Here is a 16,978-nt window from a genome sequence, read left to right on the forward strand (position 1 = left end):
AGATGCTCGACTATGCATATAATTGACAGCTTTGGAAAGAAAACACTCTGACGTTTCCAAAACTGCAAATATATTGTCTGTGAGTGCCACAGAACCAATGCTACAGGCGAAACCAAGATGAAATTTCATACAGGAAGTGAGCCAGATTTTTGAGGCGCTGTGAGCCTACACTTTCTGTCGTTTCCCCAAGGTGTTTGCAGCATTGTGACGTATTTGTAGGCATATCATTGGAAAATTGACCATAAGAGACTACATTTACCAGGTGTCCGCTCGGTGTCCTCCGTCAAAATTATTGCATAATCTCCAGGTGCGTGCATTTTTCAATTTTAAACAGAGGAGAAACCAAACTGCCACGAGTGACTTATCATCAAATAGATATGTGAAAAACACCTTGAGGATTGATTCTAAACAACGTTTGCCATGTTTCTGTCGATATTATAGAGTTAATTTGGAAAAAAGTTTGCGTTGTAATGACTGAATTTTCGTTTTTTTTTGTAGCCAAACATGACGCAGAAAACGGACCGATTTCTCCTGCACAAATAATCTTTCAGGAAAAACTGAACATTTGCTATCTAACTGAGATTCTCCTCATTGAAAACATCCGAAGTTCTTCAAAGGTAAATTATTTTATTTGAATGGTTTTCTGGTTTTTGTGAAAATGTTGCCTGCTGAATTGAACTATTTAGCCTGAATGCCAAGTGTGATGTCTGGAGGAAACCTGGCACCATCCCTACGGTGAAGCACGGTGGTGGCAGCATCATGCTCTGGGGATGCTTTTCAGTGGCAGAGACGGGGAGAATTGCCAGGATCGAGGCAAAGATGAGCAGAGTACAGAGAGATCCAAGCTTGTAGCGTCACACCCAAGAAGACTCGATGCTGTAATCGCTGCCAAAGGTGCTTCGACAAAGTAATGAGTAAATGGTCTGAATAATTATGTATATGTGATATTTCCTTTTTTGATATATATAAATTAGCAAAAATGTAAAAAAAAATGTATTTGCTTTATCATTATGGGGTATTGAGAGTAGATTGAGGAGGGAAAAAACAACAATTGAATCAATTTTAGAATATGGCTGTAACGTAAGAAAATGTGGAAAAAGTCAAGGGGTCCGAATACTTTCCGAAGGCACTGTAATTGCTTTACCTCATATAGAGGAAAATTGTTATGTAATGTAAATTGTTGGCGAACAGACCAACGAGCATAGCTACTTAACTAGCATTATGTAATGCCATTTCTAATGCCATTTTTCTCTTCTTTGTAATATAAAGGCTACGGCAGGTCGCCAGTTGTGCTTACTGAAGGTTTTACTCAATCCAACATCCACAGAGGCCATGTCCACAGAATCATAGATGTGAAGGCCTGAATAATGACCAGCCACAGCTAAAACACGGCGGAGTGTGTACAATGCTAGACTCGGCATTTACACAGATTTAGCGAATTAGCAGTAATTTACTTAATAGTTCTTAGTTTATTCACTCAGTACAGCCTGACGTACACTCTATATAGCCAACAAGAACTCCTGGATATTGGAACACAATGCACAAAGAGAGTTTTTGAGAACTTACAACTTTCACTGGACATCACAAAGACGCCCGGGAGACTGAAACATCGCTGAGAGGAAGTACCCGGAGACGGCGTTGAGATAAATATAAACAAATGTGAGGGAAGCGGGGTGTCCTCCGGGCTAGGCAAAAGCTAACCCCACAAATCATCCCACAAAAAAGGATTATGGATTGCAGCGTCATGATTTTCACGGAAACGTGGCTAAACAACCGCATACCCGACAACGCTATTGGGCTATAGGGGAGCGACGTCTTCGGGGCTGATCATACGGCAGAGGACTCTGGTAAGACCAGAGGAGATGGTCTGAATTTATGTAAACAAAGCATGGTGTACAGAGAGTAACATAACGAGGAGTCACTTCTCAACCAATCTGGAGCACCTGATGATTAGGTGCAGGCCGTTGTACTTGCCTCGGGTGCTTACGTCCATTGTTGTTACTGCAGCCTATATACCTCCAGATGCTAATGCTAAACTAGCAATGAAAGAACTGCCCGTTGATATTAGCAAACAGCAAACTGCACATCCTGATGGTGCTTTTATTGTTGCAGGGGATTTTAACCACTTAAATCTGAAAACTGTTTTTCCCAAATTCCACCAAAATGTCTCCTGCCCCACTAGAGGAGACAATTCCCCTCCCCCACACGGGACAGCCTGATCACCTTTCACTATTCCTACTCCCCAAGCATTTATCCCTTATTAAATTTGTGAAACCATCAGTGAGGACAGTCAAAGTATGGCCAGAAGGGTCAGGCTCATTGCTACAGCACCAGTTCCAACACACAGACTGGAGGTTGTTTGCCACTCAGGCCACCTTTGACTCCCATACGGACATTGAAACATATGCTTCTTCCGTTCTGGATTACATCAACAATGTCACCACCCATAAACTAATAAAGACCTTAACCAACCAGAAGCCTTGGATGAACAGGGAGGTCCGACTACAGCTAAAGGCAAGCGAAGCTGCTTTCAGATCCGGTGATGCGGAAGCCTACAGCTCATCCAGGGCCAACCTGAAAAAGGGCATCAAGAAGGCTAAACATGACCACAAATTGCGGATTGAGGAGCACTTCAACAACAACTCCGACCCTCTATGTATGTGGCAGGTCATCCAAGCCATCACAGATTACCGTCCAAAAAACCTTACCCCCACAGCCAGCAACATCTCCATCACAGACAAGTTAAACAGGTTCTATGCTCGCTTCGACAGGGACAACAAAGATCCAGCCATCAAAGCTGAGCTCCCCCAGACGAGCTGCCCCACATTCATCGCAGATGTGTTGTCTGCACTGAGCAGGGTGGTTGTTCCCACATACTTTACGACTGCAACCATTGTGCCAGTGCCAAAGCAGTCAGCCGCAGCAAGCCTGAATGACTTTCGACCTGTTGCACTCACCCCTACGATCAGACTGGTTTTGGCATACCTTAAGTCGTGCCTCCCTCCAACACTGGATCCCCACAGGTCTACGGAGGACGCCATCGCCACAGCTTTACACTTTGTCCTGACCCACCTGGACAAAACCAACAACTATGTGAGAATGCTGTACATAGACTTCAGCTCAGCCTTCAATATGGTCGTTCCCTCTAGGCTGGTCACCAATCTTCATGACCTAGGGATCAGCCCCTCTCTCTGTAACTGGACTTAGGACTTCCTAACCAATAGACCCCAGTCTGTCAGGTTAGACAACTTCACCTCCTCAACCTTGAACATGAACACTGGTGTGCCACAGGGCTGCATGCTGAGCCCCCTCCTGTACTCCCTCTTCACCTTTGACTGCATTCCTGTACACGGTTCCAACATCATCGTCAAGTTCGCAGACTACACCATGGTGGTAGGTCTGATCGGTGAGAATGATGAGTCAGCCTACAGGGAGGAGGTCAGGACCCTTCACATCCATGCCACAAACTGTTTGCTCTCCTACCATCGGGCAGGCGGTACAGGTCTCTATGTTCCCGCACTAGCAGGCTCAAGAACAGTTTCTTTCCAGCTACTGTAACCCTGCTGCCCACCGCTTAGTACTGCCTCTCAGGGACCTTGTTTCATCACTCTCTTTGCACTGTTCACGGTACTACTGGACTCTGATGTTGGACATAATTCTGATTAAGGACATAATTCAGTTGTACATGTACATGTCTACCTCGGTAATCTCATTGCTACTATCCCTGTATTTCAGGAATAGGAGTTGCCCTTTCAATTTGCCTTCATTACACATTTAGACTTGCCATTTGTACTTGTCATTTGCCTTCATTGTACATTTAGACTTGCCATTTGTACTTGTCATTTGCCTTCATTGCACATTTAGACTTGCCATTTGTACTTGTCATTTGCCTTCATTGCACATTTATACATCCCACTTAATAACATATATTGTACTTAATTGTTTGACTACATTTTTTGTAGTCTTTTATTTTCACTTCTGGTCAGATGCTAACTGCATTTCGTTGTACTGTACTTGTACTTGTTCAATGACAATAAAGTTGACTCTAATCTAATTAAATCTATATAGTTACTCCATCAATGTTTTTTTTTTTAACATTCGGGGAAAGTACACTATAGTAATATTAAACCTTTTGGGCATATTATCTTGTCAGCAACTCATTACAATTCCAAACCATTTCCTAAGAAATATGCATTCTATATTCATAACAATTAAATGGAAACTACTTTTCTGCTTACCGAATAGCATGGAGCCCGGTATGATGCATCCTGGTATTAGCCTAACTGCCAGATCCACAGCCACCAAAGCCCAACTGGCAGACAAATAAATAAACAAACAAGTACATAAATAATGCATGGTCACACAGTTAATGATGCATAAAGATTGCCAGGCTCCCCTCCATTACCACCCAATGGCTCATAATTCCAAACTCATTTCAAATCGGATCCAACAGACTTTTCCACAGAGCAACTTCCAAGGCTTTCCAGTCATTAGGCTGAGTCAACACTATGGGGAGGGAGAGATAGGTTGAGAGAGGTAGAGAGAGGTGGAGAGAGAGGTAGAGAGAGATGTAGAGAGAGGTGTAGTGACAGAGGTAGAGCGAGGCAGAGGGAGGAGAAACTCACTGAGAGCTAACAGAAATTGTGATGCAAACACAAATAATTGGAATTCAGATCACTTAAGGAGAGGCGTTGTGAAATGAGACACTTGGCAGAGGCAGACTACTACAAATTCCATGGTCATCTTATTGCAGACACCTGTCCGCGTATACTCTATTCTGCTATTGCAACCATTTAGAGAGTTTGTCAATGGTGAAAGCACAGAGAGACCATCCATTAGTCCATTATTCTCTATCCCATCCTCATGCACTATCGTTCCTAAAATGTAACTACAATTCACATTTCAGTTAACTTAGGGCTGGGATCCCGCTAATGGGATCGAAATGACAGCAGCCAGTGAAAGTGCAGGGCGCCAAATTCAAAACACCAGAAATCCCATAATTAAAATTCCTCAAACATAGAAGTATTTCACAACATTTTAAAGATACACTTCTTGTTAATGCCACCACAGTGTCAAATAGGCTTTACTGCGAATGCACCACAAACGATTGTTAGGTCAGAGCCAAGTCACAGAAAAACACAGCCATTTTTTTCCAGCCAGAGAGGAGTCACAAAAAGCGCAAATATAATTAATCACTAACCTTTGATCTTCATCAGATGACACTCATAGGACTTCATGTTACACATAGGACTTCATGTTACACAATACATGTATGTTTTGTTCGATAAAGTTCATATTTATATCAAAAAACCTCATTGACGCGTTATGTTCAGTAGTTCCAAAAACATCAGGTCATTTTGCAGAGAGCCACATCAATTTACAGAAATTCTCATAATAAATGTTGATGAAAATACAAGTGTTATGCATGGAACTTTAGATACACTTCTCCTTAATGCAACCGCTGGGTCAGATTTCAAAAAAGCTTTACGGAAAAAGCAAACCATGCAATAATCTGGGTACAGCACTCAGAGACCAAACCAGCCAAAGAAATATCCACCATGTTGTGCAGTCAACAGAAGTCATAAATAACATTAGAAATATTCACTTACATTTGATGATCTTCATCAGAATGCACTCCCAGGGATCCCAGTTCCACAATAAATGTTTGTTTTGTTCGACAATGTCCATCATATATGCCCAAATAGCTACTTTTGTTAGCGCGTTTTGTAAACAAATCCAGCCTCACGAAGCACGTTTACTAGAAGCAGACAAAATGTCAAAAAGTTATGTTATAGTCCGTAGAAACTTGTCAAATGATGTATAGAATCAATCTTTCGGATGTTTTTTAACATAAATCTTCAATAATGTTCCAACCGGAGAATTCCTTTGTCTGTAGAAAAGCAATAGAACAGAGCTCGCTCTCACGTGAGCGAGCGTCACAAGTTTGTGGCACTCTGCCAGACCACTGCCTCAAAGAGCATTTATGAGCCCTTCCTTTACAGTAGAAGCCTCAAACAAGTTTCTAAAGACTGTTGACCTCTAGTGGAAGCCTTAGGAAGTGCTACATGACCAATATCCCACTGTATCGTCAATAGGGAAAGTTTTAGAGACTTCCGAGTGGTGTCTATCCAAATATACTTATAATATGCATATATTAGCAACTGGGACTGAGTATCAGGCAGTTTACTCTGGGCACCTCTGGGCACCTTATTCATCCAAGCTACTCAATACTGCCCCCTTCCATAAGAAGTTAATTAATAGGGGTTGACTATTGACATCCAACAAAGTAAGGTTTGACCTCCTGAAGATTACATTTACATTTACATTTAAGTCATTTAGCAGACGCTCTTATCCAGAGCGACTTACAAATTGATGCATTCACCTTATGACATCCAGTAGAACAGTCACTTTACAATAGTGCATCTAAATATTAAAGGGGGGGGTGAGAAGGATTACTTATCCTATCCTAGGTATTCCTTAAAGAGGTGGGGTTTCAGGTGTCTCCGGAAGGTGGTGATTGACCCCGCTGTCCTGGCGTCGTGAGGGAGTTTGTTCCACCATTGGGGGGGCCAGAGCAGCGAACAGTTTTGACTGGGCTGAGTGGGAACTGTACTTCCTCAGTGGTAGGGAGGCGAGCAGGCCAGAGGTGGATGAACGCAGTGCCCTTGTTTGGGTGTAGGGCCTGATCAGAGCCTGGAGGTACTGAGGTGCCGTTCCCCTCACAGCTCCGTAGGCAAGCACCATGGTCTTGTAGCGGATGCGAGCTTCAACTGGAAGCCAGTGGAAAGAGCGGAGGAGCGGGGTGACGTGAGAGAACTTGGGAAGGTTGAACACCAGATCAGTATTGGTTGATATAAATTGAACTTGATATAAAAATGAGACTCCATGGTCTCTTCGCTTAAGACAGCTTGCATACAGCTTAATCCTCTGGTGTGTGTGTATGGGGAATGGGTCGACATTAGTGTGTGTGTGTGTGCCCATCTGTGTGTGTGAATGTGTGTGTTCCCATGTGTGTGCGTGTGCATGTTCATGTGTATGTGTTCTATGTAAATGTAATGTCAATGTCTTAAGTTACATGTCTATCCCACTGTGGGCTTAACCTATTTCCCTGGTTGCAGGATTGTATTTAGGTCAGTGTTCACCATGATAGGGACTGAGGGTAATGGAGTCAGGCCTCCCTGAGGGTGGACCAGGAGACTGCCACCTAACAGGGATGATGACGATAACTAAAACAAACAGAAAGAGAGCAGTGTTACTTTGCACGTCTCATTCATGAGGACACAGTCTTTGTTCTGTATTATCAGTAGCAGTTATGGCTCGGACAAGGTTTACTTACCTGTAAACCAGGGCTCTGACTGGACTTATAAAGCTATGTGTCTCCGGGGAAGAAGTCTCTGCTGACAGTCCAATCTGTCTTTCTCTAGGACAACGATCTCTAGCCCTCTGGGGCTAAACCATAGGCTAATGCTATCCTGGGTCCTTGGGACATCCCAACCCTAAACCCTCACCTTAACCCTTACCCTTACCCTCACCTTAACCATACCCCTTAGCTAACCCTAACCTCAACGCTTACCGTAACCATTTAAATGTACACTTCAATGGGGTAGTGACGTCCCAAGGATCCCTAATAGCTAGGACACTCAACCATATCAGTCAACCTGGATTTGGATTGAAAACCCCCCCAATCATATAGCCTATGTTTCCATGGTTATGAGATTAATAGATGAAAGAGAAGAGATTAAAGCCTTGACTATCAAGTCATCTGACTTGTTTTTATGGTAGGCCAACCTTTTCCATACAGGGACTCTGGGTTCTATGAAAAATGTCTGAGAATGTCTAGCACCTTTTCCTGTTGAATTAATTAGGCTCTCATTCAACTATCAATCTTTTAAATAGACAGTGTATAGCCTTCGTAGAGTATGAATTTACCCCATGGGGTAATACACACACTATGGCTTACACAAAAGATCCATAACAAAGTTATACCTTTAATAACCAAGCCTTTAATGACATCATCATATTCCATCTGACTTAATCATTGTTTCACACTGCGGCCCACTCAAAGCCCAATTAATAAACAATTATGTAATTGCAAGTAACCTTTTCAAAGGGCATAGATGTGGCTGCTATGTAGGCTTTACCATAGCTAATAATAAGTGTGAAAACAAGATGACATTGGAAGAGGAAATATGGTCGCCAGTGTTAATGATTGTTGAATCAACACTGAGAGAATCATAGCAAACAAGCTGAGAGGGCGACGAGAGACGTGATGAATCAGAAATGGCCTCCAATTACACTCTTCCAGGTTTAATTTAATCTGACATTCATCCACCATCCACCCGGTAATACACTGACACACACACACATACACACAGCCGTGAGAGAGACAGCTGGAAGTGGTTTACTTTGCCTGGTGTTTGTACTCCCAACGATTCTCATCTTTGCATAACATGATTGCTGACATGATGCCATTTTCCATGGTGTGATGTTACGTGGTCAGCCCATGTGGCTCCGGCTAAAGACTCACTGCTACAACTCATTATTTGTTTAATTTAAATAATTATTCATCAATCCATCTGTAAAAAAAGTTAAAGTTTTTAAAACTAAGCCTACATTTTCAGCACCTCCGGAGAAACCGAATTAATATACATTGGCTTGCGAAAGTATTCACCCCCCTTTTCCTATTTTGTTGCCTTACAACCTGGAATTAAATTATTACATTCTTAAAACAATTTCATATGTTCGGTTTGAACCCCCCTCCACCCTTTCCCCCAGCTTAGACTCACCACCATGAAGTAAATTCAGTAGCAGACAGAATCATGGAACAAAGAGTGATTTACATCCAATCATTTATATTGGTTGAGATCAAAAAGAGGCTAAAACAGTGTCTTAACCCTTTGAGGGATAATCATTCAATTAAACTAATTCTTAAATTAAATTAAATTCTTATGGTTAGTCACCCAGTGAAATTGCATATATAAAAATGTATATTTCATGTGCCAAAACCAAACCTATCCAATGGTTTTAATTTACAACTCTGGTGTGGGATTATGCATTGTAATTTAACTGTGTGTAGGTCAAAATTCAAAAGGCATTCACACATCTGAGCTATCTTTTTTGCAGGTGCCATGGTAACAGCTGAAAAAGAAGATAAAAAAGAAGGAACCCAAACATAGCTAGCGATAGTATCACTGATCTTTAATAAGCTTTAAGTATCGGCCTCAAGGCCTTTGTCAGAGCTTTTTCGAAGGCCGTGACACCAATACGTAAAGCTTATTAAAGAGCAGTGATACTATCAAGAGCAGTGTGCAGGTTCCTTCTTTCTTATGTATTCTCAGCTGTGTATAGGTAAAACAAAAACTAACTCCAGATTCAAAATATATTGGCATTTATTATAAGCTTACAGTTGAAGTCGGAAGTATACATACACCTTAGCCAACTACATTTAAACTCAGTTTTTCACAATTCCTGACATCTAATCCGAATAAAAATTCCCTGTTTTAGGACAATTAGGATCACCACTTTATTTGAAGAATGTGAAATATCAGAATAATAGTAGAGAGAATGATTGATTTCAGCTTTTATTTATTTCATCACATTCCCAGTGGGTCAGACTTTTACATACACTCAATTAGTATTTGGTAGCATTGCCTTTAAATTGTCAAACGTTTCGGGTACCCTTCCATTTACATTACATTTAAGTCATTTAGCAGACGCTCTTATCCAGAGCGACTTACAAATTGGTGCATTCACCTTATGACATCCAGTGGGACAGTCACTTAACAATAGTGCATCTAAAACTTAGGGGGGGTCCATAAGCTTCCCACAATAAGTTGGGTTAATTTTGGCCCATTCCACCTGACAGAGCTGGTGTAACTGAGTCAGGTTTGTATGCCTCCTTGCTCGCACATGCTTTTTCAGTTCTGCCCACTCTGTTGGTACGAATCGTGCCACAAGCCCACACACTCAGCTTCCTCAGGTCTGCAAACACGGTAGGGCTTGTGTAAAAGTTGTCCACAAACAGTTTGTAGACCTTCCCCAGCAGTTGAAAATCCAATAACTCCATGACAGAATCATAACTGAGTCCCTTACCGGTCGCAAAACTGCTTTTCCCCTCATAAACAAAAAGATTGCACATGTAGGCACACACAGAATCAGCCAAAACAAACAGCTTGTAACCCCATTTTGTTGGTTTGTTACGCATGTATTGTTTTAGGCCAATTCTGGCCTCTGAGGCGACCATCCTCACATCTATGGACAAGTTCTGGGTGAGCTGAAAATGGGTCTTGCAGGCCTCAACCATGCTGGGGTAGAGAGGTTTGATTTTGCAGGGCCTGTCAAACCTTGCGGAGGGGGGGGGGGGCAGTTGATAGAGTGGGGACGTTTTCCAGTAATCCTTTAGGATTTTTAACTTCACCAGCGAAAGGTACTGTAGCAGAAAAGGTCTGACATGGAAATGGGCTTCCATGCCTCTTTATTTCCTGCTTGCTTCTTAGCCCCGTACTTGTTTGTATTATACACCAGGGAATCAACAACTGACGGGGTGAAAAACAGTTGAAAAAGTTACATGGGGCTGTATTTTGATGTCATGTCGAGCTGAGGTCCTGGTGGCCTTTTTGGTCTGAATATTGGAGGACGTGGCTCCACATCCCCCTCCAGCACAGAGTGTCATTGCCCCTCTACCTCTCTTCCAGCAGGTTTCACACTTCCCTTCCTCCACTTCTTTGTCAGTGTCTTCACACCTCTAGATGGCCGGGCGGGGGTAGGTGTGGGGCCGGAGACAGCAGGGGTCCGGCTGGATGAACCAGCTTCAGTGTGGGATGGGCACCTTGGCCTGGGGGCTCCCAGTCAGAGTCGCTATCACTGTGAAAGAAAACATAAAAAAATATGTGTTATGTATGAGCCTTGTATCATCACGTAAAATAAACAAGTATGTATTATATAGAGTAGAGGGAACACAGCCACTATGGTGAAGTGCTGTTCCATTTAACTCTGGCCATTGTTGTGGGCCTGCCCTTCCCCCAACATCATCCAATGGCTATTTCATATGGAAATGGAGTGGAGTGGAGCAGCAGGCGCAGTAGCCGTGTGTGTGTTTGCTGTTCTACTCCATTTTAATAAAAAATTGAGAAAAAAATATATATACGTATATAGACACACACACACACACACACACACACACACACACACACACACACACACACACACACACACACACACACACACACACACACACACACACACACACACACACACACACACACACACACACACACACACACACACACACACCCAACACAGGTTATGGGTCATACACATACATACACACCCACACACTATGTATAGCCAATGTGTACTTTACACATGTCATCACTGATTATATTTCTAAAAATTGCAACAACCAAAAATAATAATGATAATAATATTTTTGCGAAAAAAATAATCAAATTATATTTCAAACAACGGCATTAGCACTTACCAGTCCAGAATTATGTCCTCTCCTTGCAGAAACATCTCTTCGGTCTGAGAGTCAAAACTATGCTCACTCAAAGATTCATCTTCTAGCAACAAATCTGTCTCACTTTCCCTATCTATTTCTTCTATAATTTGGTGGAAATCTGTATACTTAGACTTTGACTTCGCCTTTCCTGATTTATTCGCCATGATGTCTTCTAGGAACTTGTTGAAAGTACTCTTCACAAAATACTGCTGTGTGTAACGTGTGTGCCTGCAATAAGTCTAATCAGCAATGGCGAATGAAGTTCGTTACGCGTGGCGTTTACTAACAAGGGCTGGTGGTCCAACCCACAACCATCACATACAGTCATTTACCTCAGCTCATTGGCTATCTACCAAGCTAGATTTCAAGAAGATCAGTGGCCATTGGGCAGAAATACAGTCAATCAACGAAACTTCACTAATATATTTGGTGCGCAATGAGGTCATTGCTCATTGTCTTCAAATCAGTTCCTTTCGGTCAATACGCCCCGCAAAAAAACCCATCAAGCATGACTGTGTTATAAACATCCAGAGGATTGCAATGAAACCAACCATGACCAGATGAACAATTGTTTAGTGTGTGTAATTACGTCGAATGCTTCGTCAAAAGTTGATAGAGACGGAATTCACGACACAAACGGTTTACAAAATGTTTTGTGTCAGGCTATTAGATTTTATCAAAGAAAACAACACTTCATTTGATCACTGGGACCCTCAGGAGGAGAAATAAAAGCAAGATATCAGAATGTATGGTTGAGTAGCTGTTCTAAGTACTGTATCTAAGAAGGTGAATTTAACTAGGACCATCGGGTTATTCTCTTCAAATCATCGTTGCCTACACTGCTTTCATCACCACTCTGGGATCATCAACATGGCTGATTAGCCGTCCTCAGGAGACCACTCTTCCAGAACGAGTGCAAGTAAACAGACAACTAAGAAGAAGGACATTGTGACCTCTGGTAGACAATCAGAGACTTACACCTAAAAATGAAGGAGAAGGCCATCTGAAATAAGAAGGCCCAAATGAACCCTCCTCACCAGGCGGAACCCTGCCCACGAACACCTGGGCCCAACAGAGATATCAGACGAAAACCTTCAACATGCATTACTTCTTACCCATAAGACGGTCAGGTCGGACAAGGTATTAGTGTTGCTTCTCTTTCTGTCTCACTTTCTCTCTCTCTTTAACACTCAGTCTTGTGTGACAAGTGTCATATTGTGTTAGTCCGCTAGGGACTTGTCGTCGTATTGGGTATACAATCAATAACCTATACTGTGTATGTGTGTGTCCTAAGTTATCAGTTAGTTTGTTAGTAAATAAATAATCAAATCAATTTGTGTGGTATGGAATGATTAGTTTGACTCGGGTTTGTGCAGATTCACAAAGTCTGCTACGTTCAAAATGACACCTATATGAGTAAATGATTAATTAGTGACTTTTATGATATCTATATATTCTTGAGTTAATTGTTACATTATTAATTTAATTGAGTTTTTAATTGAACCAGGTACTGCATTGTATTACACAGAACCCAAATCAAATCAAATCAAATTTATTTATATAGCCCTTCGTACATCAGCTGATATCTCAAAGTGCTGTACAGAAACCCAGCCTAAAACCCCAAACAGCAAACAATGCAGGTGTAAAAGCACGGTGGCTAGGAAAAACTCCCTAGAAAGGCCAAAACCTAGGAAGAAACCTAGAGAGGAACCGGGCTATGTGGGGTGGCCAGTCCTCTTCTGGCTGTGCCGGGTAGAGATTATAACAGAAAATGACCAAGATGTTCAAATGTTCATAAATGACCAGCATGGTCAAATAATAATAAGGCAGAACAGTTGAAACTGGAGCAGCAGCACAGTCAGGTGGACTGGGGACAGCAAGGAGCCATCATGTCAGGTAGTCCTGGGGCACGGTCCTAGGGCTCAGGTCCTCCGAGAGAGAAAAGAAAGAGAGAATTAGAGAGAGCATATGTGGGGTGGCCAGTCCTCTTCTGGCTGTGCCGGTGGAGATTATAACAGAACGTGGCCAAGATGTTCAAATGTTCATAAATGACCAGCATGGTTGAATAATAGTAAGGCAGAACAGTTGAAACTGGAGCAGGAGCATGGCCAGGTGGACTGGGGACAGCAAGGAGTCCTCATGTCAGGTAGTCCTGGGACATGGTCCTAGGGCCCAGGCCAGTTGAAACTGGAGCAGCAGCATGGCCAGGTGGACTGGGGACAGCAAGGAGTCATCATGTCAGGTAGTCCTGGGGCATGGTTCTAGGGCTCAGGTCCTCCGAGAGAGAGAAAGAAGGAGAGAAGGAGAGAATTAGAGAACGCACACTTAGATTTACACAGGACACCGAATAGGACAGGAGAAGTACTCCAGATAAACAAACTGACCCTAGCCCCCGACACATAAACTACTGCAGCATAAATACTGGAGGCTGAGACAGGAGGGGTCAGGAGACACTGTGGCCCCATCCGAGGACACCCCGGACAGGGCCAAACAGGAAGGATATAACCCCACCCACTTTGCCAAAGCACAGCCCCCACACCACTAGAGGGAAATCTTCAACCACCAACTTACCATCCTGAGACAAGGCCGAGTTAGCCCACAAAGATCTCCGACACGGTACAACCCAAGGGGGGGAAACCCAGACAGGCCGACCACAACAGTGAATCAACCCACCCAGGTGACGCACCCCCCCCAGGGACGGCACGAGAGAGCCCCAGCAAGCCAGTGACTCAGCCCCGTAACAGGGTTAGAGGCAGAGAATCCCAGTGGAAAAAGGGGAACCGGCCAGGCAGAGACAGCAAGGGCGGTTCGTTGCTCCAGAGCCTTTCCGTTCACCTTCCCACTCCTGGGCCAGACTACACTCAATCATATGACCCACTGAAGAGATGAGTCTTCAGTAAAGACTTAAAGTTTGAGACCGAGTTTGCGTCTCTGACATGGGTAGGCAGACCGTTCCATAAAAATGGAGCTCTATAGGAGAAAGCCCTGCCTCCAGCTGTTTGCTTAGAAATTCTAGGGACAATTAGGAGGCCTGCGTCTTGTGACCGTAGCGTACGTATAGGTATGTACGGCAGGACCAAATCAGAGAGGTAGGTAGGAGCAAGCCCATGTAATGCTTTGTAGGTTAGCAGTAAAACCTTGAAATCAGCCCTTGCTTTGACAGGAAGCCAGTGTAGAGAGGCTAGCACTGGAGTAATATGATAAAATTTTTTGGTTCTAGTCAGGATTCTAGCAGCCGTATTTAGCACTAACTGAAGTTTATTTAGTGCTTTATCCGGGTAGCCGGAAAATAGAGCATTGCAGTAGTCTAACCTAGAAGTGACAAAAGCATGGATTAATTTTTCTGCATCATTTTTGGACAGAAAGTTTCTGATTTTTGCAATGTTACGTAGATGGAAAAAAGCTGTCCTCGAAATGGTCTTGATATGTTCTTCAAAAGAGAGATCAGGGTCCAGAGTAACGCCGAGGTCCTTCACAAACCGACTGCGCGTGTGCACCATCGTGCACTATCGTGCATAAATTAATTTTGTCCCCCTACACCAAACGCGATCACGACACGCAGGTTAAAATATCAAAACAAACTTTGAACCAATGACATTAATTTGGGGACAGGTCGAAAAGCATTAAACATGTATGGCAATTTAGCTAGTTAGCTTGCACTTGCTAGCTAATTTGTCCTATTTAGCTAGCTTGCTGTTGCTAGCTAAATTGTCCTGGGATATAATCATTGAGTTGTTATTTTACATGAACTGCACAAGGTCCTCTACTCCGACAAATTAATTCACACATAAAAAGGCCAACCGAATCTCCTCTGTCCAGGCGTTTTAATTGTTGAACTTATATGGTGATCACATCTAAACATTCATAGTATTACCACCACTACCGGCAAAACAGTTAGTCTTTCAATCACCCAAGTGGGTATAACCAATGAGGAGATGGCACGTGGGTACCTGGTTCTATAAACCAATTGAGGAGATGGGAGAGGCAGGACTTTCAGCGTGATCTGCGTCAGAAATAGAAAGGAGTTCTATTTTAACCCTTTGCATCGCAGACGTTCGTTGGCTCACGCGAGCAGTGTGGGTGCAATAATTGAATAACATTCCTAAATTGATTTTGCGACGCTCGCGCACACGACCTGTCCAGTCTGGTCAGCATGTTAGACCACTGTGCCTGGCGGGAGCCCAATGTGCATTATATGTTGACTTTGACATGTAAATTTATGTAAATGTAAATGTATTATTTCCGTTTTTTATATTTAATAAATTAGCAGAAATGTCTAAAAACCTGTTTCTGCTTTGTCATCATGGGTCATTGTGCATCTGTCCTCGTGCTCCTAGACCTTAGTGCTGCTTTTGATACCATCGATCACCACATTCTTTTGGAGAGATTGGAAACCCAAATTGGTCTACACGGACATGTTCTGGCCTGGTTTAGATCTTATCTGTCAGAAAGATATCAGTTTGTCTCTGTGAATGGTTTGTCCTCTGACAAATCAACTGTAAATTTTGGTGTTCCTCAAGGTTCCGTTTTAGGACCACTATTGTTTTCACTATACATTTTACCTCTTGGGGATGTTATTCGAAAACATAATGTTAACTTTCACTGCTATGCGGATGACACACAGCTGTTCATTTCAATGAAACATGGTGAAGCCCCAAAATTGCCCTCGCTAGAAGCATGTGTTTCAGACATAAGGAAGTGGATGGCTGCAAACTTTCTACTATTAAACTCGGACAAAACAGAGATGCTTGTTCTAGGTCCCAAGAAACAAAGAGATCTTCTGTTGAATCTGACAATTAATCTTAATGGTTGTACAGTCGTCTCAAATAAAACTGTGAAGGACCTTGGCGTTACTCTGGACCCTGATCTCTCTTTTGAAGAACATATCAAGACCATTTCGAGGACAGCTTTTTTCCATCTACGTAATATTGCAAAAATCAGAAACTTTCTGTCCAAAAATGATGCAGAAAAATTAATCCATGCTTTTGTCACTTCTAGGTTAGACTACTGCAATGCTCTACTTTCCGGCTACCCGGATAAAGCACTAAATAAACTTCAGTTAGTGCTAAATACGGCTGCTAGAATCCTGACTAGAACCAAACAATTTGATCATATTACTCCAGTGCTAGCCTCTCTACACTGGCTTCCTGTCAAAGCAAGGGCTGATTTCAAGGTTTTACTGCTAACCTACAAAGCATTACATGGGCTTGCTCCTACCTATCTCTCTGATTTGGTCCTACCGTACATACCTACACGTACGCTACGGTCACAAGACGCAGGCCTCCTAATTGTCCCTAGAATTTCTAAGCAAACAGCTGGAGGCAGGGCTTTCTCCTATAGAGCTCCATTTTTATGGAACGGTCTGCCTACCCATGTCAGAGACGCAAACTCGGTCTCAACCTTTAAGTCTTTGCTGAAGACTCATCTCTTCAGTGGGTCATATGATTGAGTGTAGTCTGGCCCAGGAGTGGGAAGGTG

At 42.8% G+C, this 16,978-nt stretch overlaps 1 protein-coding gene across 1 annotated transcript; it reads left to right on the forward strand.

The window, feature by feature from the left end:
• The first annotated feature begins 831 nt into the window (after window positions 1–831).
• On the forward strand, window positions 832–3,910 carry LOC123994967. The gene is made up of 2 exons (XM_046298127.1): window positions 832–894; window positions 1,270–3,910. The coding sequence occupies exon 2, from the start codon at window positions 2,164–2,166 to the stop codon at window positions 3,205–3,207; it is 1,044 nt and encodes a 347-aa protein (XP_046154083.1). The 5' UTR covers window positions 832–894; window positions 1,270–2,163; the 3' UTR covers window positions 3,208–3,910.
• Window positions 3,911–16,978: the final 13,068 nt, after the last annotated feature.

The sequence above is a fragment of the Oncorhynchus gorbuscha genome, linkage group LG02, assembly GCF_021184085.1.
Source record: "Oncorhynchus gorbuscha isolate QuinsamMale2020 ecotype Even-year linkage group LG02, OgorEven_v1.0, whole genome shotgun sequence".
Lineage (NCBI taxonomy): Eukaryota > Metazoa > Chordata > Actinopteri > Salmoniformes > Salmonidae > Oncorhynchus > Oncorhynchus gorbuscha.

Excerpts from the sequence above, each read along its gene's own strand:
- LOC123994967 (XM_046298127.1), top strand. The coding sequence starts at position 2,164 with ATGTCTCCTGCCCCACTAGAGGAGACAATTCCCCTCCCCCACACGGGA.